General features: G+C 39.6%; 3 protein-coding genes across 14 annotated transcripts in view; 2 read left to right on the plus strand and 1 right to left on the minus strand.

Annotated features, from left to right (window-relative positions):
- The window catches only part of NPHP3 (nephrocystin 3), a 53,691-nt gene extending 45,553 nt beyond the window's left edge, over positions 1 to 8,138 (plus strand). For 4 of the 5 annotated variants that reach the window (XM_073333223.2, XM_073333225.2, XM_073333224.2 and 1 more), the window contains one exon: positions 540 to 5,860. In XM_073333223.2, the coding sequence (XP_073189324.2) occupies positions 540 to 720 (181 nt within the window). In that variant the 3' untranslated portion in view covers positions 721 to 5,860. Of the gene's footprint in view, positions 1 to 539; positions 5,861 to 7,510 lie in introns of those variants that run through there. The other variant, XR_013635384.1, reaches the window with a different exon arrangement.
- UBA5 (ubiquitin like modifier activating enzyme 5) lies at positions 1 to 27,954 on the minus strand. Of its 8 annotated transcripts, none has more exons than XM_073333233.2 (12): positions 25,841 to 27,954; positions 15,128 to 15,173; positions 14,944 to 15,033; positions 11,405 to 11,514; positions 10,874 to 10,960; positions 9,985 to 10,069; positions 8,929 to 9,033; positions 8,585 to 8,712; positions 6,832 to 6,967; positions 6,024 to 6,099; positions 5,175 to 5,281; positions 1 to 4,425 (listed from the first exon to the last, which is right to left on the minus strand). In XM_073333233.2, the coding sequence occupies exons 2-12, from the start codon at positions 15,164 to 15,166 to the stop codon at positions 4,342 to 4,344; spliced, it is 1,047 nt and encodes a 348-aa protein (XP_073189334.1). In that variant the 5' UTR covers positions 15,167 to 15,173; positions 25,841 to 27,954; the 3' UTR covers positions 1 to 4,341. The 8 variants fall into 8 exon arrangements, with proteins under 8 accessions (XP_073189334.1, XP_073189333.1, XP_073189336.1 ...); XM_073333232.2 differs by lacking the exon at positions 25,841 to 27,954 and adding an exon at positions 20,385 to 20,424; XM_073333235.2 differs by lacking the exon at positions 25,841 to 27,954 and adding an exon at positions 19,456 to 19,682.
- ACAD11 (acyl-CoA dehydrogenase family member 11) overlaps positions 19,577 to 27,994 on the plus strand; it is a 60,132-nt gene continuing 51,714 nt past the window's right edge. Inside the window, exons 1-3 of the mRNA XM_078851736.1 lie at positions 19,577 to 19,766; positions 24,781 to 24,880; positions 26,828 to 26,953. Of these exons, the coding sequence (XP_078707862.1) occupies positions 19,630 to 19,766; positions 24,781 to 24,880; positions 26,828 to 26,953 (363 nt within the window). The 5' untranslated portion in view covers positions 19,577 to 19,629. The remainder of the gene's footprint in view (positions 19,767 to 24,780; positions 24,881 to 26,827; positions 26,954 to 27,994) is intronic.

Here is a 27,994-nt window from a genome sequence, read left to right on the forward strand (position 1 = left end):
TTATATCAATAGAAAATGCTTTATTAGGCAATTTAGGGGCTAAAATGTAGACAGTGTTGGTAACTTTGTTAATTATAGTAGGGCGACAGTCTGATATAATGAAGACTGGAACCTTGAGGTATATATGCACCTCTTTCCTTTGACAACAAACCTGGAGGAACTTGGATCCAGGGTTTTGTCCTACCACAATCACAACTCTTCCAAGCTGTTTCAGCTTATTCCTCCATGATGCAATGCAGTTACACTTAACACAGTGAATGCAGCGGGAGTGCATGCTGATAATTCCTCGTGACTAGTGCCAGCTCCGGCAGGGCAGAGTTAAGGTTGTATGATCCTTTACCGTACCTCACCTCTGTATTTCCTTGTTTTCAGAAATTTTTGCTGAACTCAATATCCTGGAAGGGCACAGGTTAACACCAGGCAATCTGAACTCGGCATTAACAAAGTTTTTTGCTGTTTAATTGCATGTTTTTGCAGACTTCAGTACAGGAGTGAGTTGGTGGGACAGGGTTGGTTAAATTTTGGTTTCTCTCCCAAAGCTATGAAGGAGGAGATTTCGAGAAGGCTGCTGAGCTGTACAAGAGAGCCATGGAAATCAAAGAAGCAGAGACTTCGTTGGTAGGAGGAAAAGCAGCTTCCCGACCCTCATCAAGTGGAGACACTTTCAGTTTAAGAAGTACATTATCTCCAAATGTTTTTCTACACCATGGACAAAGGTGATGCAAACTGGCACAAAAACAAATGCTAGTAAAGAATGCTTGATGGTTAAAGTGTTAAAATATATCTGTGCATTCTTCAGAGATAAAAAAAATGATTTTAGAAGATGAAATATTTGTGATGAATGGTAATCTGAACAAAAAATTTACATTTTAATTTAAAATATTTCTGTTCATGTTAACTTTTTTGTGGACCATGTGGTACAGAGTTACCTCTGTGTTACACACAGGCATTTAGTGAAAGACTGCTGAGTGTGTTCTATTAGTTATTGTTCAGTCTGAAGCTGTCATGCCAGAAAACATCAGTTTTGTTTTTTCTCTATACCTCTTTTTAATAGAGGACCTGTGAGCTGCAGGGTATAATCAGCAAAATAGTTACTAGTTTTTATTCCACGTCAGTTCCTTCAGTGTCCACACTGTTATGGTGTTTGTGGAATTTTGTTACTATACCTTTCTGTCTTTCAGGAGCACTTTGTTTTTCAGGGACACAGTAATTTTGAGAACCATGTATTGTGTTTCCACCAAAAGAAGGAAAATACCCCCAAACTCCACCTGCCCATGTTTTGGCTTTAAGGAAACTTATGCAAAGGAAACTGGGTTCTTAGTAAGACATACTTTTGAGTTTTTAGATCAAGGTTGTTGACAGAGGGCTTGTCTATGTGGTCAGTTTGTGTATGGCAAGCCTGGGTGTAAATCTGCAGCCCACCAGCCTTCACACTAACTGGCCATTGGGACTCTGATACCACACACACAAATTTCTGTCGTGTGTTTTGATTTAAACTCTGAAACAGATTGAAGTGCACTACAGAACTTTTAGTGCCTCAGTGTGCAGCATGCTAATGCACTGTAGATTTACACCCCAACTTGTCATGTATGAACTGAAGATATAGACAAGCTCTGACTGATATTTTTGTCCTCTCTAGCTAAAGCTTTTTAATTAGTGTCAGTTATAGCCACTTATTTTTACTAGGAATATGCTTTTTCAGTGAGTAACCCGAGAGAAGCATATGAATTAATTGGGGACTGGTGCACACACCTCAGTTCTAGTAGAGAAAAACTGCTCATTAAACTCCAGTATACAAGCATGCTTGTATTAACCAGGAGAAAGAACTGAATAGCAGTAAACTGATTTGTATTAAATGTACAATGGGGTATTTCTCCCAGGTAGTTACAATGATCAATTAAGTCTGTTTGTTTACAAACAATAGAATAAATTTAATAAATTCTTTAAAAGTGACATGTTCCTTTTCATACTTTATGAGTTCATAAAGTGTCAGATCTATGAAGAAACTTCATTCATGAACTAATCCAATTATTCAGCTAGTCTTAAAGTGCCGAGGCTGTTTATCTCAAAGGGATATTATCTATCTTCCCCTTTGACTTAATTGCTTACCGTAAAAGGGGGAAAATTTCCCCCCCATTCAGCACTTTTTCTGAATAGAAAAAAAAATTTGATTAGTTTTATACTGCTGCAATGAAAAATGTACAAAATCAAAACTGACATTCAGCACTAAAACGTAGAAGTTTCTTCAACTAACAGACTACACAAATGATATGAGGTTCTTGCAGCATAGGCAAAGTGTTTATCTAGACAAAAATTGTAATCTTCTAAATTTCAAACAGATGGATGTTTGACTTCTTTGTAATGGTGTCCAAAACAAGTGTAATAGCTCTTGATTCTTCTTCTGTAGAAAAGATGTCCCACCAAGTTCTGTTTGTACATGAAATTGAAGCATTTGTATATTTGGTATAAGCCAAATTCTGTGTAACTTAATGAACACAGTAGAACTCCACATCAAAACTGATAGTGTCTTCCAGTGTACCAGCAGAAATTTAATAGTACAGACCCATAGCAAGGTCTCATTATTAAGATTCACTGTTAAAAATTTAAGTTGATAATATATTGTAGCTTACCACATAAATGAACAAAGTTAGCAAAAATATACAGCATTGAAGTGTATTTGTTCACTGAGTTGCAAAAAATCAGAAATTTCCACTAGATTTCTCAGTCAGAGAAATACTATGGTTCTTTTTAGACTTCTACATTCCAATATGCTTTAATTGCAAAGGTGAAAAACATCATCAGCCACAGGGCTTTTTTTTTTTTTTTAATTATTTTTAAATACTGGTACACAATCTTCTGCAAAGTTAGGTCTTGACTCCACCACCTCACTTTACAATTTGGAATGGGCAAGTGTAAAAGTTGCTTTACTAACTATAGTCAGAAGTCAAGAACTATTTTGCATACACTAACAACATCTCTCCAATAATTTTATATATGTATTAATTACTATTTTTGTAAAACTGTACATAGGATAAAATTGTAAATAGTTGCCTTTTTATAAAGCTGTCAGCCATGTAAAGTAATAGCTAAATCAGTGATTCTCAAACTTTTGTACACATAGCAAGCCTCTGAGTGTGACTCCCTGTTATAAATTAAACACTTTTATATATTTAACACCATTATAAATGCTGGAGACAAAGCGGGGTTTGGGGTGGAGGCTGACAGCTCGCAATCCCCCCCCCCCCCCATTATAACCTTGTGACCCCTTGAGGGGTCCTGACCCCTGAGCTAAATGCTAGCCAAATAAATAATTCTAAATGGATTTTAGAATAACTAGCTTTAAAAGTAAACAAAGGAAGGTTTGTAGGTGTTTTTGAAATGACTGAAATTTCCTGTGCAGTTAATTTTTTTTAGTGATAAGTCATAAGCATTTTTACTATGTAAACACATGGCTGACAACTGCAGTGATATGTTAGGAGCTGTTTTGGTCAACTCAGTCATTGATCAGGTAACAAAGAATTCATACCAAAACACTTGTGCCTTACAACTGCATACTCACACCACTATCAAACACAAAGCAATGTATGCACAAATACTTGTTTAAGAAAGAATAGGAATGTGACACAAACTGACAAATCACTCAACCCTTTACAATTTTTCTAGTGAAATTTATGGCCTATGAAAAGATTGAAGCCTTCCATTTACCCACAAAACAGGTATAGCCACGCTACAAACTTAGACAACATAGCCCATTGAACAGTAGCCAGGGTTGTGAGTTCAATCCTTGAAGGGGCCATTTAGGGATCCGGGGCAAAAATTGGGGATTGGTCCTGCTTTGAGCACGGGGTTGGACTACATGACCTCCTGAAGTCCCTTCCAACCCTGATATTCTAGGATATCTATGATAACTACCACAAGTCTGGTATGCATTTGAAGCACTAACATATGTGTTAAAGACTCCATTATCAATCCCCTGAACCACTCTATCCAGACAAGGTTACTCCACCTTTAATTTCCCCCAATATTGCCAACATGTGGAATATCATTCCAGATCAGGCACCATGCTCAACTTTGTGTCAGTTTGTCTATTATCTTTCATTTTCCCCTAGAGATTTGGACCCTAGCATGATGAGAAATGAAAACTTATAGTAGTACAACTTGGTATTTTAAAGCAGTATATAGATAGACACCAGAATACAGTTATGAGATGCCATCTGCAAGTTTTTATGGTTCTGTTTTACCAAAAGTTCAAGTTTTAAGACTGGAATTTCTTACAGGACCTTATTTCTGGATCCAGCTCTAGTGCAAGATCTCAAATGTTTAATTCAATATTCCATTTGCCTACATGTTCTTCATCTTGGCCATGAGTTCTTCTAGGCTTTCCTCAGACTCTGCCACTGTTTCCACAGCTACAACCTTCTCTTCCTATTGGCAAAAGGGGGAAAAATTATTTAGTTTCTTTGCTGTGAATAAAACAGGATATAATGGACCCAAGGAGTTCAGAATACAGAGTTCTTGCAAGATCAGGCCCAAACATTACAATATAAGCTATTCCATAGCCATTTACAGTTTTATACATCTGACCCAAAATCCATTGGTAAACTCCATTTTGATTAGAATTTAAGAAAATTAGGTTTTGATACATAAGAATGGAAGTTAAACCTCCCACAGACTGAGCTTCAGCTTTATGGTAATTTGACTGCATCTTTCTTAAAGGATAAAAGTCATTTGTAAAAATGGTTTTGACTGCCTAAACAACTGGGGAATTCCTCAGTGTGCTTAAACTTCAACACGAATAGAGAAACTAAAATTCATTCATTTTTGTTGCCCTCAGAACTAGTTTCAAGCTAATAAATTGTTTAAAATAATTTTATTCTTCAGACTCAAGCAATAATAATTTGATTGTAAGATATACTCAAATTGAATGTATAGGCATGCAGTTATTTTACTAGAATTGTTGCAGATGGAGTTTTACCATGGACAAATGGTAATAAGTTGATAACTCATGTATTTTCATCAGTTTATGTAATAACTGAATGCTTTTTAGTACATTCCAAAGGATACAGCAGACAACTGCTTTACAGTGTTTTCATTGTTGACTAGTTTCACATAATATAGAACCTTCTAATACTGTAATTAAATAAATCTATAAAAAAAAGGGGACTTAACATTACCTTGTTTGGTATAGTATATGCTACTGTAATTCCCTTTGGAAGATCAGGAAGTGGACCAGAAGCAGCCTGCAGCTCCTCTTCTGAAACCTCTGATACTAGCTCAATACCTAAGTATCAAAAAGTCAAAATGTCAACTAATTATTTAACTCTGATTCTCTGATTACAGTTTATTACCATTAGATGAAAACTGCAGCAACCAGAGCTTATGAAAATAAAAAAAGTACTTTAACAGTACATCCAGTAAGAGACCTTTTAAGTCATCTTCCATACAACGTATTTTAAAGGGCTCCAGGGATGGGCCTTTCAACTCCTCTGTCATTCATTTTAAGGACTTCTTTTTTCCCTGAAAGTAAGCTTATATTTTCATTTTATTAAAAATACAATATTCAAAGAGTAACCATTTCAAGAGTATATGAATTTAATTATTTGACAAGTTCGCTGACAGTTTCAGCCCAGCAATTCTCTCAGTTGTTAATGCCCTTACAGGGAATTTATATATATATGTTACCGAAACTTGGTTATAATGAAGATTTGTTGACAAGATATTTAAAGGGATAAACTTAGACCCAAGCTTAAGTTTTGTATAAAAGATCCTATAAAATCTAATGAATATATATTTTCACAAGATTAAAGAAATAAAATGAAAATATTTTACTTAAATATACTTCTGTAGTGTTGAGACTAAATTTTAACTTGTTCAGTATGAGAATCAAAACATTAAAATTGATTTAGTTTAATTGTCAGATTTATTAGAAGTGAAAAAATGTGAACCGATAGTGTTTAATAAAGATTAGTTAAATTCCCTGAGTTTGTTGGTGGTGTCCGTTCAAGTTTGAGGTGATTGCTTACCCCAGTCATTGTCTTCATGCACTATTTCTTCTTCCTGTTCAACTACTACTTGTTTTGGTTGTGCAGCCGTTTTTTCCTGGAGAGAGAACATGAAAAAACAACACAAAAACATGAATTTGTGGTTATTTTTGTTGAAATATTGAGGAGAGTAAAGTCATTCTAAATATTTGAGAGTTTGTTTATGGCCTTTTAGGAAACGTTTAAGGGTGACCTACACAGGATTAAAAAAGGGCATGCTCCTTTACTATGTATAAAGAAGGCCTGAAATAATTTCTTCCTCCAATTCAACATCAATGACTAATGAAAATTTTGGGGAAAATAAGACTTTGAATATTCAACACTCTCACCCTTCAATTAAGGGGTTAAGAGAGCCTACAGTATATATCATCTTTAAACCTTCAACAAATCTTAGAGCAAAAGCAGGGAAGACCAAAGGTGACACTCCTGATATTTTTAATAATATAAAAAATAACAGTTTAAATCTTCTTTATTCATCAGAAAGCAAAGCATAATTTCTTAAAGAAATCCATTAAATGTCATCTTTGCACACTGTTAAGCACATCTGTAAGAGGTTGCAGGATTTGGGCCTAAGTGACAAATATTTGATTGGGGTTTTTTTGCAAAATGATAAGTTTCATAAGTCACTTTGCTTACCTCTTACTTTAAGATAACCTAAAAATATTTCAAATCATCTAACTTTAAAGTTTGTGCAACCAGCAGGAAACAGCCTGTCAACCCTGCTTCAATTCTGAATGATCTGCTTTATTTACCACAGATCTTCAGCATGCATTATCAGATGGATTTTTACCTTGTATTCTTCCTGCTGTTTCCTGCAATTTTTGTCATCACAGTGTGGATTTGGTTTCATTGCCATAGTTGGAAAAAAATCCTGCATCGCATTGTAACCAAGATAGTAACTCACAGTACCAAAATTTAATAGAAACCTGGAAAAACAGAATGAGAACTGCAGTGAAATGGAAGTATTTTCTTGTTCACAGATTCAGAGCGAGTTGCCTAAATGTTTTTTCCAGATATTTTTTGTACCCCTCAGTCGTCATACTGTATTAGTACCCTAAATTACTGGTATTTGGTTTTAAATTACCTATACCTACTTCAGAAATTATGTAGTAGATCCTCACTTGGTGTAAATCAGCATAGCTTTATCAAATAATGGAGCTATCCTGAATTATACCGCATGAGAATTTGGCCCTGTGTTTGTATACGTATAAAGATGAGAGATGGATCACGGATGAAATCTGAGACTTGACTGCAAATCCAGGAAATGGTAAGTTTAGAATGTCTAATAGTGCAACCTCCACCCTACTTGTGTCCAATCCCATTCAGACAGGATGGAATTTTCAAAAGTAATTAACATTGGTTTAACTCTCCTCCCACTGAAGAAAAATGTTCAGTGGGAGCAAAATTAGGCCAGGATGACGTCTTGGAAATCCCACACTAAAATTAGTTAATTTCTTATATTACTACAGGACCAAATTCTGCTTTTACGTAAAGGCATTCATACAACATATACTAAAGTCAATGGAATACCGCTGTAGCTGAAGGCAAAACAACCCCGTTTTACTTCACGAGATCTGGATTGTTTTTAATTCATCATCTGCAGCTAACAGCACCTGGACAATTATTCCCAGAATGTGTGTCTAAAATAGGATTTTAGCACACAAACTCTAGACAAAAATCCTATTTTCCAGACTTAAAAATAAGGAAAGGGAAATATAAAGTTATGCACACAGAATTGTTCAAAATTTCTCGTGCACATAGTTCTTTGAACAGTTGGAGTATGTGATATTACTTGTAGAAAATGTTACTATACAGTAAAAATATTTATAGCTGTTTGGCATCACTGAACAGAAACTATGCAGGACTAATTCTCTTCCCATGCTTTGTGCAAAGGAAACAAAGACGTTTTTCTGCTACTTTGACGTTCTTCAAGGCTTCGTAATTCAAAATGAATAAAAAACCAAGTATCGCGAACGAGCACTTGAAACGATCTGTAGGAAACGGTAGCTGCAAAACAAAAAGTTCAGTGACTCGGATAAGTCTACACTGAGGGGAAAAACAAACATGGCAGCAAGTTTCAGAGCCTGAGCTAACTTAGGCCCACGCTAAAGAGCTAAAAACAGCAGTGTAGACTTTTCTGCTTAGGCTGGAGCCTGGGCTCTGAGACCCAGCCCCCCCCCCCCCCCGGTTTCAGAGTATGGGTTCCAGCCCAAGCAGGAAAATCTACATTGCTGTTTTTAGCTGTATTGCACCTGAGACAGTTGACCCAGGCTCTGAGACTCGCTACAGTAGGGTTTTGTTTTACAGTGTAGATGTACCCATGTACCACATATCTTCGTATCAACTCCTTTAAGCAAACGCCTTTGCACATGAGAGTGTATGAAAGAGGAAGATCTGTCACTGGGAAAGAAAGATCACGCATCTCATAAGCTTATAAAGTCCTGAAGATGTGAAGCTCTTAAAATTATCAGAAAGAAGCCTGATGGATTCTTTATATCAAGATATTGTAGGTCTAGTCACAGAAGTTCATTCAAATAACTTACTTCAGGACATTTTGTACAAGAATCCCCGCAACTACTCCCATAGTGGTAGGAAGGCTGGCTGCACAAACTCCCTCTCGTTTTAATGTTTTTTCATCAATATTGGCAGCAACTACAAGCGGGGGAGCACACTGGAAGGAGAAAAAAAACTCTCATTAAACAAAACAAATAAAAACCTCAGACCACACAAAGGCAATAACCAGAATTACTCTGAACTAATACAAGTTGTGGCCATATAGCCTTGAAATACCAGTTTCACACCACACATCCTGTTTTAAAAAGCACAAACTAGAAATCCAGTGGATCCCAGATTTCAGAAAAGGACCCCTTGGCCAAGGATTGCATACCGCAAAACAAGCGGATTCACCAGGTATGATAAGTTGTATATGTCCTGAGACTGCATTTTCACTCACTCCAGATTCCATCCACGTTTGTCCAAGCTCATTGCAGGCCTTGAAAGAACAAACATACACAAGAGTTACAATAAAATAACACTGCAGAAGTTTGTTGCAAAAGGTTATTAGAAATCATGCATTATACTGATGAATCTGTGACTTTTACCCATTAAAGCCAGAAGAAAAACTGTCAGATGAAAAAAGAGGTATGACTGTAAACTATTTCTGTGCCTTGTTTTAGTGACAATAATAAAAACTGAAGTCCAAATATGGGTATTGGATTCGGGAGGGCAGATCTCTGCACTTGTCTGGAGTGTCATAAAAATCAATGGGGCTCTGCACATGTACAGGGCTCCAACTCACAATTGCCAGATCAGGGCCCAGGAGTCTAATATGGTGTTTATTAGGATTTTCTATTCAATTTCTTTACTGTTTTCTCCCTTTAATTATGTTTATTTTACACACACAAGCATGGATCTATTATATTTATACAGTTATATGCATCATATATACACATGTTGATCAAGCTAGCAGGTGGATGGCAACAAAAATGTGTGTTTTGGAAAATACACTGTATTTGTTACAACTGTGAAGGGAAACTGCACAGTAAAAACGGTATACTGCCTTAATAATGTACATAAAAATATAACGATTCTTATCAATTTTCCATAGGATAGTTACACAAAGAAAGTCATTAGTGAATTTAGACAGCGTTTACAAGATGACTCAATCCAAATAAAATTTAACGAAAAATACACTTTTCCTTTACTAACCATTACCTACTATCACATGTAACCTGTTTTACGTCTACTCTTTATGCTCCAAGAACTGAATAAAAAGGTCATTTCCTCCCCAAACTTCCTTAGTTTTACATATATCAACAGATTCCTTCACAAGGTTTTGCCTTCTTTATGGTGCACATAACTTCTGTAAATAATAATAATAATAATGGAAGAATATATTAGCAAACCCGCAAGTGTATGCGCAGACCTCAGGTGCTGTACTTACAGTGTTAATTGCCATACGAGCTTCAAAGTTGTCCACACAGCTCAGTACAAGATCAACAGGTTTCCCTTCTTCTAACCCACCATAACTAAAGTAAATACCACAGTTTACATGAGGAAGGTTTGCAAACACATTATTAAAATTGTAGTCAAGACATTTCATTCTTTTCATTACATAAATTGATGGGAAATATATTCCTATCTAACAAAATAGTCTGAATCCTATTTAACACTCACAGAGTCTCAAACAATTCAATAAAACCCTGTTTATCCAAAACGTGCAGCGACATCCATAGAATTAAGTAAAAAGGCAGTCCTTAAAAATGAGGTCATCTGAGGAGTCATAAGAGATTCAGATAAGAGGATATTTCAGACTAAAGGAAATTTCACTGGGCATAATTTGCAACTCTTACAAATTTTAAGAAATGTAGTATAAATTTTTATTTCCCCTAATGGTTTCCCTTTGCATAACATATCTGCAGTCATTTCAGAACTAATTTCTGAGATATTAATTACATTGTGTTATTTTCAATGGAAATGAGAGTCAAGATACTCAAAAGAAGGGATTGTGCAATTTGATGTCTTTTTAAAGAAGAATGACAACATATGGAATCTTTAATTTGGCTGGAAAGCTAAAAATACACTAATATAAACATGGAACAAATTTAATTTAAAGTGAGACAAAAGTAATTGCTATTTACCACGATCTACTTGAATAACAGAGCTAGGAAACAAAAAAGTGTCTTTATATACATATATTTTACATAAAATGCGATTGTTTTCCAGTTAGAGGCCTAATGTTTAAAAAAAATTATGAAGCCAATAGAGTATTTTAGACTTTATTTACTAACAAACGTTAAAAGAAGTCGTGTGTGTTTCTCAAAACATTTTACCTTATTCTGTCCATGAAATGTTGGAAGTTATCCACTGTTGTGATATTGTAGTTATGTACTTCAAACTGAACATCAGGATTAATATTCCTTGTAAAGAAAATAAAATCAGTCAACAGTGATAATGAATGCATTAACAACCCCAAAGAACTCCCTCAACTCCTCCAAGTCACAAGCACTGCTGGAGTTTTTAGAAACACACTTTAGCTTAGAAAAGGTTAGCTAGTATAGCTATTCTGGCAAACCCTTCTAGCATAGTGTAGCTTATGCCAGTTCTCTGAATGAAAAGCTTTACTGGCAAAAATCACTTTTTGCTGGTCTAACTGCATCTGCACTAAGACTTTTCCAGTGTAAAAATGTCATAAACAACAACAAACAAAAAATATCCTACATTATACCAGCAAAAATTCTAGTGCAGGTCAGTCCTTTGACTCCATATGAACATGCTACTTTGTTGTGGGTTTTTTTGTACAGTGAAATGTCGGAGTTTGAATTAACATCCCATGTTAAACATATTTGATCCCCACTATATACCTCAAAGTGTGCTCCGCTGCCTGCACTTTACTTAGTCCAGCTTGATGAGGTTGGAAGAAGAGCCTGTTCATGTTCGCCAACTCCACCTTGTCATAATCAAACAGTAGCAGCTACAATGAAGATTATAATAATATATATGACTTTTCAATGGGTCTCTGCTGATGAACACCATGTTGGTATTATAAACAGCAAACTGACGGGCCCCTGATTCTAGAAACACATGTGAGTAGTTCCATCCATTTTACTCAGTCAACTCATGTGCAAACCATTACGGAGGTGTATGGACGGCAGGACTGGGCCCTAAACTACTGGTCACTAAGACCTGAGAACACCAAACAAGTCACCAGAATGATGATTAACAGAACACATTTATCTAAGATAAGCAGAACATTCCGCAGATTATCCACATCAACAGACACTAACTTTAGCGACTGTTCTTTTGACATTCCTACATGTGATTATTTCAAGCTAATTTCTGATTGTATTTTTGAGCTGCAACTCTAGCGTGTAGATAACAATTACTTATTTTGAATGACTAGCTAATACAGAAGAACATCTGATATGTCAATTCTTATCAGGTCAGTAGACCAAAGAGTCAAGTATGCTGTCTTAGACAGACGCCATTACCAGCTGCTTCAGAAGAAATCATAGAATCACAGGACTGAAGGGGACCCCGAGAGGTCATCTAGTCCAGTCCCCTGCACTCATGGCAGGACTAAGTATTATCTAGACCAGGAGTTCTTAACCTTTCTCTTTCTGAGGCGCCCCCCAACATGCTGTAAAAACTCCATGGCCCACCTGTGCCACAATAACTCTTTTTCTGCATAAAAAAGCCAGGGCCGGTGTTAAGTAGCAGCAAGCAGGGCAGTTGCCCGGGGCTCCACGTCACAGGGCACCCCGCAAGGCTGAGCTGCTCACGCTTCTACTTCAGCCTTTGGTGGCAGTGCTCAGGGCATCAGGCTTCACCCTTGTGTGGCAGGGCTTAGACTTTCTGCCCTGGGCCCCGGTGAGTCTAACACTGCTCCTGCTTGGCAGACTCCCTGAAACCTGCTCATGGCCCCCCAGCCCCTGGTTGAGAACCACTGATCTAGACCATCCCTAGCAGGTGTTTGTCTAACCTGCTCTTAAAAATCTCCAATGACAGATTCTACAACCTTCCCAGGCAATTTATTCCAGTGCTTAACCACCCTGACCGTTAGGAAGTTTTTCCTAATGTCCAACCTAACCACCCTTGCTGCAGTTTAAGCCCATTGCTTCTTGTCCTAGCCTCAGAGGCTAAGGAGAACAATTTTTCTCCCTTCTCTTTGTAACAACCTTTTATGTATTTGAAAGCTGTTATCATGTCCCCTCACAGTCTTCTCTTCTCCAAACTCAACAAACACAATTTTTTTCAATTTTCCCTCAAAGGTCATGTTTTCTAGACCTTTAATCATTTTTGTTGCTCTTCTTTGGACTTTCTCCAATTTGTCCACATCTTTCCTGAAATGTGGCACCCAGATTTGGGCAAAATACTCCAGTTAAGACCTAATCAGTGGGGAGTACAGCGGAAGAATTACTTCTTGTGTTGCTTACAACAATTCTGCTAATACATCCCAGAATTATGTTTACTTGTTTTGCAACAGTGTTACACTGTTGACCCATATTTAGCTTGTGATCCACTATGACCCCCAGATCCCTTTCCTCAGTACTCCTTCCTAAGCAGTCATTTCCCATTTTGTATGTGTGCAACTGATTGTTCCTTCCTAAGTGGAGTACTTTGCATGTGTCCTTACTGAATTGCATCCTATTTAGTTCAGACCATTTCTCCAGATCATTTTGATGTTTAATCCTATCCTCCAAAGCACTTGCAACTCCTCCCCGCTTGGTATCATGCACAAACTTTATAAGTGTACCCTCTCAGCCATTACTTTATCTAAATCATTAATGAAGATACTGAACAGACCCAGAAGTGATCCCTGCGGGACCCAACTCAATATGATCTTCCAGCTTGACTGTGAAACACTGTTAACTAACTACTGCCTGGGAACAGTTTTCCAGCTAGTTATGCACCCACCCACCTTACAGTAGCTCCGTCTAGGTTGTATTTCCCTAATTTGTTTACGAGAAGGTAACGTGATACAGAATCAAAGGCCTTACTAAAGTCAAGATATACCACATCTACCACTTCCCCCTCATCCACAAGGCTTGTTAGCCTGTCAAAAAAAGCTATTAGGTTGGTTTGACATGATTTGTTCTTGACAAATCCATGCTGACTGTTACTTATCACCTTATTATCTTCTAGGTGTTTTCAAATTGATTGCTTAATTATTTGCTCCATTATCTTTCTGGGTACTGAAGTTAAGCTGACTAGCCTGTAACTCCCTGGGTTGTCCTTATTTCCCTTTTCATAGATTGGCACTCTATTTGCCATTTTCCAGTCCTCTGGAATCTCTCCTGTCTTCCATGACTTTTCAAAGATAATCACTAATGGTTCAGATACCTCCTCAGTCAACTCCTTGAGTATTTTAGGATGTATTTCATCAGGCACAGGTGATTTGAAGACATGTAACTCGATTAAGTAATTTTTAACTTGTTCTTTCCCTATTTTAGCCTCTGATCCTACCTCATTTTACTGGCATTTACTACTTTAGACGTCCAATCACAACTAACCTTTTTGGTGAACACCGAAACAAAAAAGTCATTTAGCACTTTGGCCATCTGCACATTTTTTGTTATTGTTTTTTCCCCTCTCATTCAGTACTGGGCCTACCTTGGTCTTGCTCTTCCTTCTAATGTATTTGTAGAACATTTTCTTGTTACCCTTTATGTCTCTAGCTATTTTATGTAAATGATATAACATGCTTATTAGGATGAGTTATGAATAACCTCTTCATAAGGAAAGTTTCTTCCTAACCCTGAAGAGTTAGAGGTTAGCTTTTCCCCTGAAGCATGAATGTTTAGATCCCTTCTTACACTTAAAAAATCCTGTACTATATTAACTCTGGATGTTCTTGTTACCCATATAAATCTAATTTTTCCTGCTGCTAAGCTCTTAGCCTCTATATCTTGTGACAATGAGTTCTATGTATTAACTGTGCATTGTGTGAAAAATTGTGTCCACTTATTTGTTTTAAATTCATTGTTTCTCAATTTAACTGAATGTCCCCTTGTTCTTGTTTTTATGAGAAACAGAAGTGCTCAATCTTCCTTCTCTGCATTATGCACCCTCCCATCTTTATTAACAGCTTTTTTCCCTTCACTGCCTTCTATGGCTGAACTAAAAGAAATACAGAAGGAACCTGATCCTGCAGAATGTGGAGCACCCAGCTGAGGGTGGTCTGCAACATACAGGACTAGGCCCTAGGTAAGGGCAGAGAACAGAGAACAATCTACCTCAGAAGACTCATCACTTTCAATGTTTTTGTCAGTATTACTCTTTTGTTTGCTTCAGCTGACTTTAACATTGATGCAGACTCAAACAAGAAATCCATCTTGCCAGTACCTATTATATATAGGACTAGTTCATCTGTTTACTGGTACATGAAGAAAATGTATATTACCTTACCAATACCACATCTTGTCAACATTTCAGCAGTCACACTGCCAACTCCACCAACACCTACTACTGCTACCGTAAAGGTACGGATTTTCTGTGTCAAGAAAAATAAATACAGATTAGTATGTTACAAAGCAGCCTTCATGAGAGGAAGTAAAAACGATTTTCTAAAACAAATATAATCATACCTCATAATCTTTCACAATTCCCATTCGTTTTAATGCCATAAGGCGACTAGGAAAAACAAAACGAATAAATTAATAAACCATCCAACGTAGTCAAGGAAAGCTCTCTCAAAATCACTTTGAGATACAATTATTTGAGCAACAGTAAAAAGTTGAAAAAGTAAAATAACAAAGAACAAACCCCAGAGGAGCTCACAGTAGAATTAACAGTTACACAGTAAATGCTGTGGAATTCTGGATTACAGAGAAAGGACACATAAGAGGGATTAGCATCTATAATTTTATTTCAGAAATATTTAGATTTACACTACTTCACTAAGGTATCTAAAAGAAAAAGATTCAGAATATGAATATATTCAGTTTTATCATAGTAGTCCTCTAAGGGTAGGTCTACACTACCTGCCGGATCGGCGGGCAGCAATCAACCCCTGAGCGCTCTCCCGTCAACTGCTGTACTCCATTGCCATGAGAGATGCAGGCAGAGTCTACGGGGGAGCAGCAGCAGTTGACTCACCATAGTGAAGACACCGCAGTGAGTAGGTCTAAGTACGTCAACTTCAGCTACTTTATTCACGTAGCTGAAGTTGCTTAACTTAGATCGATCTCCCCCAGTGTAGACCAGGGTTAAGATAACACTTTTTTTAAAAAGTAAAGTTTAAGCAAACAATTAAAGATGTACTAGCGATTGGAAGACTGAGACTAAGGTAAAATGGTAATTTATTTGAAAATAAACATAATAATGTTGATAAATTCAAAAGCAAAGAAAATTAGTTAATGGCTTTGAAATCAACACTAACATAAACTGTCATATTTCTCACCAGATACTATCATCTCTTCCCTGAAATCTAACAGTAAGTAGTCGCTAAAGCGGATTACAATAATTAAATTTCCCACTTGTATCTAGCTGTTATCAAGAACAAGTTGAGACCCTTAATTTGTATTATTTTCCATTTATTTCATTTGTTTTCCAATTCTATTTCTAAGGTTTATGCATTTCAGAAAGTTGAAGTATTAGGCACATTTCAGAATGAAAGCCCCAATATCACTATATCGTGCAACCAACCCACTAGTATCACCATCACATTCCGTAAGCAGCAGCTCGGGGGAAAAAAACAAAACATTTCCTGCTAGCTTCAGTAAAACATGTCTTTAACTCTTCTGCATACTGAGTTTCTAAAGATTTCTAATGAATAAACTGAAGACCACTGTGCTCATTACACTTAAAACTGCTAAGTGGACATGTACTAAGTGAGAATGGAAACCCATCTCTATGCATAGAACACTAAGGCCCCAATGCTGCAAGCACTTACATGCTTTACTTTATTAGTGTGAATAGTCCCACTGAAACAAATGAGACTATTCACATTATTATTGTTTGCAGGATAAGGATAAAATGTGATGTGATGTGTGTATACACGTGCGCACGCGCACACACACACTTTCAATCATTTTGAGGACTAATGTGGCTGCAATAACTGCTTTCCAGGTGCCAGGTTAACACCCTGATAACATCTGATAACCTTAAAAAACAAAACAACAAAAGCTTTCAGGGAGAACAACCTTTAAACTTCAATACTGGACTATGAGAGAAATTTGGAGGGACTGAGCTATTTTAAGGTTGTGAGGACAACTAGAATGGAGAGGATTAAACACAATCCTGCTGCAGAAATGTTTTAAACAGTAATACTTCGCACTAATATGCACTTTTTTATAGAGGATAACAGAGTGCTTTACAAAAAGTACTGTGTCTACTCTATATTATTATTATATTGCTGTATAAGTGCAAAGTATTACAAGTTGAAGTGTTCCTAAAGAAGGACTATTTTAAATCTATATATTATTATTTAATCCCAGGGCAAACTGAGGCACAGAAAGGTTATGGGACTGATTCTCAGAAGTGCTGAAATCCACAAGTTAGGCACTGTAGAGCCTCAGCACCTCTGATAATCAAGCTCTAAATGACCCAATGTGCAAAAGTAAATTAGTGGGGAAAAAACCCAGGGGTCCCAACTCCCATTTCCTCCCAAATACTGTATACTAATGCCTTATGAATAGCTTCTCCGTAAGTAACTCAGAGTAAAATACTCCACCCGTAAAGACAGAAAATACAAAACAGTCTTATAATTCATCACCAAGAGACAGGTAGGGTTTCGGGGGGACGGAGTGGGGTGGCACATCGCACCACTTCTCAGTGAATGAAACTGGAGCAGATGTCTTAATTTGCTTAATAAATAGCCTCTCCTAAACAAAGGTCGGGGTCAGACCGTCCCCTCCCCACACAGTATAGGGAGCCTCCCTCTCCCCACAAATCCCCTGCACAACAGACAGCCGCCATACGGCAACTCTCTGCAGTCTCAATAAAGGTGGAGGAGAGTGCTCGCTGCTGCTCTTCCTCCTCCTTCATAACAACACCCCATGTGGCAGCACCCCTCCCTGCCACCCCCAAACCCCAACGTGCCAGGCTTGTCCCCACATCGCAGGGCCCCTTCCCCGCCCGCCCCGTGGCAGCGCTGTCCCTTCCTCCCACGTCCACATAGCTGCCCCGCCCCACCCCAAAAGGCAGGTGCCCCCCACACAGGGCAGCTCCCCCCGCCGTCACCTGTAGGGGTTGGAGTCGGTCACCTCCGGGCTCATCCTCTCGATGCGAGCCCGCTGGCCCTGCCCGCCGCCCCGCTCCCTGGCCAGCGCCTCCTCCAGCTCCCGCACGCGGAGCTGCAGCTTCTCCACCAGACTGGCCGAGGCCATGGCAGCGGCTCGCGACAGCCCCACGCTCGGCCCGGCAGCGCAGAGACACGTCCCCACAGCCGGCGGCCTTCCGGCTGGGAGCCCCACAGCCAGAGTCCTCCCCGCCGCAACCCCGCCCGCGAGGAGAGTTCCGGGCACAAAAGAGCCCGAGCAGCAGGGGGCAATGGGGTGGGGGTGGTGAGTCTACTGGTGCGTGCACGACGGATTATCATAATAACAATGACCAATAACAGGTTTCAGAGTAACAGCCGTGTTAGTCTGTATTCGCAAAAAGAAAAGGAGTACTTGTGGCACCTTAGAGACTAACCAATTTATTTGAGCATGAGCACGAAAGCTCATGCTCAAATAAATTGGTTAGTCTCTAAGGTGCCACAAGTACTCCTTTTCTTTTAACGACCAATAAATAGCAAATAAATGCTGGTGATTGCCCCGCTGAAGTCAGAGCCCAAACCTTTGCATCTGATAATAACAACGCGTAGAGACACTGCATTAGAGGAACAGAGATATTTTGCCCTGTACAGGAGACATACATAAAGCATTATTTAGGATAATGGAAGCCACAGGCACGGTATTATAGACGATATATGCACTGCACTGTACAGGAGGCACAGACACTGCTTTTTACTTTGAAGGCAGACACCCTATGGGGAATACACAGTTATTATAAACACTGATGGTCCATCTGTGGCATGTTTTTGATTCAAAATATCCTGCATTACTAGCCCTAAGCATTCAAAAAATCTTGAGTCAAGCCCTTAAAAATCAGGAACTTAACTGAAAAGTAAAGAGATTTTACAAAATAATACATTTTGGGTTCTTTATATTTGTCTTCTGGTTTTTGAGACTTTAAGGTTCACATTTTCAGTGCTTTCAGACCAACCACGAGGGCTAGAAACTTCCATTTTTAAGCGAAGGCCACAATTCTTATGCAACCACTTTACTCCGGAATTTGGAGGTTTAAGGAAAACCCCAAATATAGCAAGATCTGTGATAAAAATCAGGATAATGCATAAGAGTGTGATGTCACAACATGATTATCATTTAAACATCACACAGCAGGCTTGTAAGCTGATGTTTCAGCATGGTTTTCACTCACGTGACATGGTTGTAGGTTAAACATCACAATAGGATTGCTGTGATGCAGCTGTGAGTTAAAAGTCACCTCGTGGTTGTCTGTGATACATTGCGACCAGGCTGTCATTCGCATGTCACAATGTGATTGCACATGAAAATACAATGGCTAGAGCTAGTGTTGGAATCTTCTAATCCTGAATGAAAACAATCAAAAAGACTGTAGTGTTCACATTTTATATTAATGTTCACCTCCTTTCCCCCCCCCCCCCCCAATCAGCTCTACAGTTGCTCGGAACACTTGCAAATGTGGCTGTGACAAAATTTGGCTGTGACATACACACAGGTGCCAGCGCCTGTGACTGCCTGTCTGCCTGTCAGCCACACACCTGGCACCTCCGAGAAGTGGTGAAGGAGCTGGTTTTGCTCTCGCTACCGCTTGACGACCTACTCCCTGGCACGGCAGAGCTGGCCAGACCCCTGCACCCTGCACCACCCGACTTCAGGCAACTTACCCGAGCCTTGCCCACGGGGGAGGGTCCTCAAAGGCAAGGGGACTGTCCGCGCCAATAGCGTACGCTGGGCGAGGGGTGTCACCTGGCGTAGATCAGGGGGCGGGGCTGTGGTTACGCCGCTAGCGTACGTGGGCCGGGGCGGGGGCTCCGCCGCGGCGCGCCGAGGGGCGGAAGATGGCCGCTGAGCCGGGCACCACGGCGGTGAGGGAGCAGCACAGGTTTGACCAGGGAGCCCTGGAGAAATACCTCTCCCGCCGTTTGGCCGGGTTTCCTGTGCAGCCCCCGGAAGCGCTGACCGCCAGGCAGTACAGGTAACCCCGCAGGGGGGGGTCTCCCCGCTCCTGTGCTGCGGCTGCCTCCCCCCTCTCCCCCATTCCTCTCCCGGGACCACACGCTCCAAATCCCCGCGGTCGCTGCGGGCCGGACGCCGGGGCGGCGAGTCATGGCGGGCACGGCCACTGTGTGACGCCAGCTATCATTTAGGTCAGTGGCTCTCAACCCTGGGGGGTAACTCGGAGGTCTTGCAAGGGGGTACAGCAACTTATCTAGATGTTTGCCCAGTTTTGCAACAGGCTACATAGAAAGAACTAGCAAAGTCAGGGCAAACTAAAATTTCATCCAGACAAATGAGAAAGTAAGCCATTTTTCAGTCATAGTTTTTGTATTGTTATGTCTGATATTGTAAGCAAGTAGTTTTTAAGTGAGGTGAAACTTGGGGCATGCAAGACTAATCAGACTCCTGAAAGGAGAACTGTAGTCTGGAAGGGTTGAGAACCACTGATTTAGGTCGCCCTAAGAATGACTTTGGGAGCTGTGAATGTTGTTTGTGGTAGGTAGGGTCATCCTTCAAAAGATGGATCCATCCTAGAAATGCTGGGAAGGATGGTTGCCCATAAGGTAGGCAAAGCTCCTAGTTTTTGGTATCTTACCTGTTTTTAGTGTACCCATCACCTTAGTGTCTATGACAACATCTGTAATCTGCCTGTCCAAGTGTATCAGTTAAATACATGTGTTGAACAGAGCCAGAGGTGTGTGTGGTACTGCACTGAGCACATTGTGCGGTTAAAGAGGGACACCAAGGAAAATCATGACTACATGTTATGGTAATGCAGAAGCAAAATACTGTGCCTTCTGTTATCAGTGTGAAAGTTCACCAGTTACAAAACATGTTATTGTGTTCAAAGTTTATTTACTGTAAAACAGTAACCTATCCTGTTTGGCACAAGTTCAATGTGAATAAAGGTGTTTGCTTTAAGGACAAATTCTTTGATGAACTCTTTGATGAACTTTTCTATGATTAACTTTATTGATGTGTGTGTTAGAAGTCGACAATGAGCAGTGCATAGGCCCTAAACAATTCTGTGATGATGGGGCCTTTGTGGTTCTCTCATGTTCTATTGTTTGAAGAAAGCGACTGGATAAATGATTACATCTGTGATCTAAAACAAAATACTTGTAAAAAGTGAATTAAGTCTTCTTAATTGGATTGCAAAAAAGTGAGAGGTGATAATATACCAAAAAATTAGAAATACTGGTAATATCATTGTAAAATCACTAGTGACTTTTTTCCTCCCCAAGAACATGACATCACAAGACCATAGTCTAAGTATAAAAAAAGACATTAAAAGATAAATTTTCATAATGCTGAAGACTCTATGATTACATTTACCATAGCAGAATAGACAAAATAGATTTATGTCCTTTGTAAATTTAATGGTCTTGCATCAACCTAACTCTGTAGTGTAGACCAGACTGTAGACACTTAGGAGAATAAATGTAATTGACTTGCAATGAGATGCAGGTTTCTAAGCACCTAAGTCACTTCTAAAAATAGAACAAGGGCTCCTAAGTCAGAGGCACTTCTGAAAATGTTACTGTGACAGAATGCACCCTTGTGTTCACACCCTATACACTATGGTAATAATCTGTGTACAAAATATGCCTTGTAAGGTACCATTTGAAAACTAATAACCTGCTGGCCAATAATATCATGGTGAAATGTGTATAGCAACATTATATGTAAAATTATGAGCATAAGATGAAATCATGACTGAAGTGTGTTTGCCAAACAAGTCTGGGATGTGAGTGAGTCTCTCTTCCCAAGACAAAGGACAAGTTGAGGCCCCTAGTCAGGTGTCATCAAAGCTGATGGGCCATGGCCCATCAGGTGGCCATTATTTGGCAAGGGAAGAGAGCAGGAACAAAGAGATCTGCATTTTTGCCGGCAACAGCATACATGGGTGAAAAGAAACGGCATGAAGCCTTCTTTCTCCATCAGACTCCATGTCTCTGTGCTCTCAGCGAGAGAGAATTTTAACTAGGGGTCACATTCAAGAAAGTGCTTTTCAAAGGGTGACTCAACTATAAAAGTGGGGGGCAAAAACACCTCAAGTTATCTTTTCCTGTCCCTTGGCCTCTTACATCTAAGAGACCTTGGGAGCAGATCCTGAACTGAAACTTGGTCAGCAGTGCCACTGAAAACCTGTGGTAAGAATGTCACCTTGAACAAAGTCTACTTTAAGTTTAGGACTAGAAAGCATTTTATCTTTATTTTTCTTGTAAACGTTTTTTATTTAATGCCTTAATACTTGTACTCACTTAACACCTATCTCTTTGTAATTAAATAAACTTGTTTTATTGTTTAATCAAAACTAATCTAGTGTTGTGAACTGTGTGGGCAATTTCACTGAAAGTGGCAAATTGTTGTATATTGACCCATTAGAAGGGCAATATACCTAATATAGCTGGACTGTGCAGGAGAGGGCTTGACAGTGCAGAGCAGACATGTTTTAGGAAAATCTGGGAGCGGGTTGGGGTAACTCTGCATGTGGTAACCAAGGCTGGTGGAAGCCACAGCATGACTGGTATGTACTGACAGGTTGCAGAGCTGCTGAACCAGGGCTGTAACTCTAGACAGAACTCCAGATGTGATCTGATTGCTGGCAGGCTGTTTGTGAATGACCCAAGTTGGACGTTACCTCTGCAAAGCACTATGAGACACCCAAGGTTGCAGGGCAGGGGTGAAACAGCCCTTCACTAGTACTGGATTGCAACCCAGAACGTCCTAGTTACCCATGACATAATAAAGAGTGTAGCAAGATAGTAGGCGGAGGATTTTGGGAAGAGGGTAACCAGAATGATTACATGGTTATTTGGCAAGCATAGTATGGAGGAGCAGATATATTTATTTTAAACAAAATAGATGTTTTAGTCATCTAATATCTCATAGGTGTTGGTGCAGAGTGAATCTTAAGGAGGGACTTGAATGAGGAGAAGACAGTGGATCAATCCAGGGCATTGAAGGTGAGGACTAGAAGTTGGAACTTGAAATGGTGGAGAGAGAGGAGTCCCTGAAGGTATTTAAAGAGGGAGGGACACTCTGATTACATTGGAGGTGTGATTTATTACCAAGCAATCTTAATATCGTATTTAATAGCATACTTCCCAATTTCAACATTCATCATTAAAGACTTGCCAGTTGTCTCAGGCAGTGCCCTAGGGACAGATCACACACAGGGTGAATATGAGCAGACCTGTGTGCCCATATAGAGCAACATGGGCTTCACTGGGGCTCAGTGCTAATGCAAAAGTCCACCTGCTTGGATTCCATCATAGGATTGGGGCCTTGATTAGAGAACTATTTCAATGTGTTCAAGATATAACCTATTGTCACGGATGTGCTGGATCTGTGCTATGTCTTGGCCTTTAGGCAGTCTTCTGGGAGTATCCCTTTATATGCCAGATGGCCAACAGATCACACTTTTCCACAAGGGTTGGTCACTGAATAGTGAGTCCCAACTGAGGGAGACTCCTGTTCTGAGACTTTTACCCCTCAGTGTACATCTGTAGGTGTCTGCAGCAAGACTAGGCAGCCTTTTCAAAACCGAGTAGGGTGTATTAATCAACTGGAATATAGCATCAGGAACTCCTTAGGTTAGTGTAGAGAAGCAAAGGTTAAGACAGTTCAGACTGGCCAAAGTTAGGGCTTGTACACACTAATGCTTACTTTGAAACAGTTTGTAGCTCAGGGGTGTGGAAAAGCTGCCCCTCTGAGCAACGTAAGTTACACTGACCTAAGCACTGATGTGGACAGCGCTACGTCCGTGGGAGACGCTCTCCCGCTGACATAACTACTGCCACTCAGGGAGGTGGAGGAATTATGCCGATGGGAGAGCGCTCTCTGATCGGCGTAAAGCGTCTGTACTAATAGCGCTACAGAGTACAACTGCACCACTGTAGTGATCCTAGTGTAGACTAGCCCTTAGAATTCCACCAAGCCAGGTTGCTCTCTTGCCGATCTTGGCTTTCTCTGTCTGTCAATCCCAAGTGAGAACTGCTGTGTCTCTGTCAGCCCAGTTCTTACTGCAGATTCCTGTCCCCTCTGGTACTTCCACTTGAAAACCATGCCAAGTTTCCATGTCCAGCCTGCCTGAGCATCCTGCTGTTAAGTTTCCACAGTATGCATCCGATGAGGTGAGCTGTAGCTCACGAAAGCTTATGCTCAAATAAATTGGTTAGTCTCAAAGGTGCCACAAGTACTCCTGTTCTTTTTGCGAATACAGACTAACACCACTGTTACTCTGAAACCTGCTGTTAAGTGTTAATCATTTAGTCACGGGGGACGGGTTCCCATTGTTTTTTGTGGATCTTCCATTGATATGTGTTGATTCCAGCCAGCGCTTGATGGCTTATTGAGATCAACCCAGACAGTTACCTGGCACAAATACCTTATACCTTTTCTCTGTTCCAAGGGAAGCATTTTATCCCTTCTGCACCCACTCGGTAACAATACTAAGCCAAAGGGTTAACTGCCATGAGCATCATTCATAAATGTGTTACAGAACATTCTCACTTCTGACACATCTATTGTGAGTCAACGGAAGTTTATGCACTACTATAAAAAAAAATAGTCTATTTTTCTTAATCCAGATTGGTAAATTTTTAAGGCCACTACTTTCCATCCAAGAATCTGAGTGTGCTTTGAAAACATTAACTAATCTTCACAACATCTTTGTGGGTGTTACCTCCTTTCTACAGAAGAGCAAACAGAAGCATGGAATACCTGTGACTTTCCCAAGTCAAACAGGAAACATGTGGCAGAACTGGGAATAGAGCCCATGACTACTGACTTTGAACTGTCATCTGTTGATTTGTAAGATTGTATGTTTAAAAGAACACCCCTGACATGAATTCCCAAATTGTACTTGGACATCCTCTTCAGCCCAAACAATGATGTGCACTTTTCCAATTTTGAGTTGCTGTTGTTCTTTCTGTTAAATGTTTGCAACTTTATTTCTTAGTAATTCATTTCTTGTTCCTCTGTAGCTCAGGCCAGTCCAATCCAACCTTTTACTTGCAGAAGGGTTCTAGGGCATATGTGCTTAGGAAGAAGCCTCATGGCCCTCTTCTGCCTAGAGCTCACAAGGTGAGTAGCCAATTCTTTGGCAAACTATAAATGTACATAATTGTGAGGAACAAATGTTTTAATTTTAAGGACAGAGCCAAATGGCTCACAAATACCTAGGCTAAATTATCTTCATTCTAAAGCTTTCTGACCCAGTTACAAATTTGAAAGAAAAACTGGCTTTGTATACTTTTTATGGATTTTATTGCACATCAATAAATAAGCAACTTTAAAGTTAATCAAACTTATCACAAAGTTAACTACTATAAACACATACTATACTAAGAATTAGACAGTACAATTATCAAATCAAGCTCACAATTAGAATTAATAATATGAACTGAGTCACCATTAATCAAGTCATCAAAGTAATACAATAATCAAATCATAAGTAAGGCTCAGATTTTGTCAGGGATATTTTTAGTAAAAGTCAGGAACAGGTCATTGGTGTTCCTGAATTTTTGGGAGGGTCTAGCACCTGCAGCAGCTGGGGGCTCTGGGGTCCTCTCGCCACTCACTGGGCTGGGCAGCCTACAGGGGTCCCCCCACCGCAGCTGGGTAGCTACAGGGGGCCCACTGCCAGCCATGGCTGAGAGCTGTGGGGCTGACAGCTTCAGTCCTAGGGCAGAAAATGTCACGGAGGTCTCTGGAAGTCACAGATTCCGTGACCTCCATGACATAATCATAGCCTTAATCAGAAAGCTAGTACAGCACCTGATCAATTTTTTACAAATACAAAAACTTGAGGAGGCAGCCACCTGCTTAGCTCTAACTGCCAGTTACAGGATCTTGCTCCTTGCAAAGTAATCTATTGACCTGGTTGAATGCTTCTGATTCTGAAACAAACTTGTTTACCTCTCAGCCCTTGAAGTAATATTTAGACTCCTCCCAAAGTTACTGTGTGCTTAGTGACTATTACTGATCACTCCCTCTCTGGTTTAATTACCCAATCTTTGATACAACAGAGTCGACAGCTCTTACCTCTCCTGTAGAGTAGCGTGGTGTTGCTGACACCCTTCACTATTCAGGGCAACAGTCTAAGTTTAAAGCAGGACTGCCTAGAACTTGAATTAGGAAATGATTAATATTGCTTACTCCAAATGAACTCACATATGCACCCAATCATTTAAACACACACATGCACATCTTAAGTGTTTAGAGAAGAAGAAGAATGGGGACATCACCGCCCAGTAACTACATAAGAAAAAGGGGGAAGTACTTAAGGAAAAAGATGCATTCTTCAGCTTGTGTGGTCTTTGGCATCACATTGCATCAGTCAGGACTGCAGTTCGGGGACCCATGTTGGGTCATGCTATGTCTGGTCAGTACCTCGGTGCTGGCAAAATCTTCTGGGCACTTAAGCCTAGTCTGTGGTGGTCTTTGTCTTCAGTTGGCTGGTACAGATGGCACCAATTCATTAGAAGGCCTTGATATGTTGATGGCTATAACTTCCCTTGCCCAGGGTTACACATTTCACGCATCTCCATATCTTCTCTTAGCATTTCTTAAAGCAAATGTATAGGCCTCTTTGCAACTGTCACATGACCCCTATCCTGACAAGGAACTGGGGAACTACCAGTTAGTTGCTTTAACTGGCTTAAGGGTCGTCTTGCTCTTAGCAACTTTAACCCAGAGACAGAGCTGCTCTACATGTTGTTAAAATAAATCTGATTTAAGATAAAGAAAATTAAAGTTTATACCAGGCCCAACTCTCAAGTGGCCTATTTTCCTCGCGTAACGATTGGCATAAAGATTTAAGTGGATATTGAATGTTAGAAGTGTTAAATGTTAGAAAATGCAATTAACTATTCAAATGCACAAACCAGTACCAGTGTTCTGTATTGCATAATCCAGTGCCTGGTGTTTAGTAGGGCACAATGTTATATTCTGTATATATGTAAAATAAGTTTATATGTGTTTGAAGAATTTGAACATTATTCTGTACCTACCATACTATATCTTTCTTAGGTTGATAGAGAATATCACGTGCAGAAAGCGTTATTTTCAGCTGGATTTCCAGTCCCTGAGCCCCTACTGTATTGCAGTGATGTTTCTGTGATTGGAACTGAATTTTATGTGATGGAACATGTACAGGTTAGTCAATACATGTTGTAGGATTTTTGTTTTCTTTTCTTTTTGGGTTTATTTCCATTGCAACTGCTTTAAAATATCTAAAGTTTTATATGTTGAAATAAGAACTTTGATGAAATTTTTCAATCTTGGGTGCCTAGAATAGGGCTCATAAGCCCCCCTTTAGGCACCTAAATAAAAATAGCTTGATTTTTTTCAGAGGTGCTGATCACCAATAGCGGCCATTGACTTCAGTTTTTTTAGGACTTATTTCCTTCTTGCAGGGTCATGTGTTTGGCTCACCATTCAACATGATCTTCTCAGGTTGGTTGTCAGGCAGACATTCTGAAATCAGACAGGATCCCTGGTGTGAGAACCCTAGACTTATTAAGGGGAGCTGGTCCGGCTTTAAGGTTGGGTAAATGTTCTCAATCCCAGACCCTCAAAGTTTCTGGGTTTTTGAAAGAAATGATGAATGCATTAATCAAGTGTCCTTCAAAAGCTAACAGAGTTGTCGTTCAGGCAGCAATTATAGGAATATAGGGAAGGTCTATGGACCACCACTAGATGGGTCACAGAGGTGCCTCTTCTTTACTCTGGGGACTGCTCTGATCCAAACCACGTATGTTTCCAATGTTCTATATTTTATTAATTTAAATAAGCAAAAGCATAAATGATCTGTAAACAAATCAAATTACAAGAAAGTGGGTTAATATCAAATCATCAGGTTGTGTGTTCGATTTAGAAGACAGATGAGTTGGGGGTGTGTGTGTGTGTGTGTGTGTGTGTGTTTTTGTTAACCATGTTCTAATACTGCTTCCAATTAGGTTAACTTAGAAATATCCCAGCAGTTTTTCAATCTTTGCTTTGGTACGTTTATACGTTTGGAATTTTCTTGTCTAGAGCAAGAAGTTTCTTCTTAATAAATCTATTCCCTCAGTATTTATTTTTTTCCCAAGGTTGTAAGTTTACACTTGACTAAATTGGATAGCCGAGTTGCTTTTATTTTATTTTTTTTTCATTAATATAGTCCAAGGTTTTAGAAAATAGAACAGAATTTGATGA

The sequence above is a fragment of the Lepidochelys kempii genome, chromosome 2 (genome assembly GCF_965140285.1).
Source record: "Lepidochelys kempii isolate rLepKem1 chromosome 2, rLepKem1.hap1, whole genome shotgun sequence".
In the NCBI taxonomy this organism is placed as follows: Eukaryota; Metazoa; Chordata; order Testudines; family Cheloniidae; genus Lepidochelys; species Lepidochelys kempii.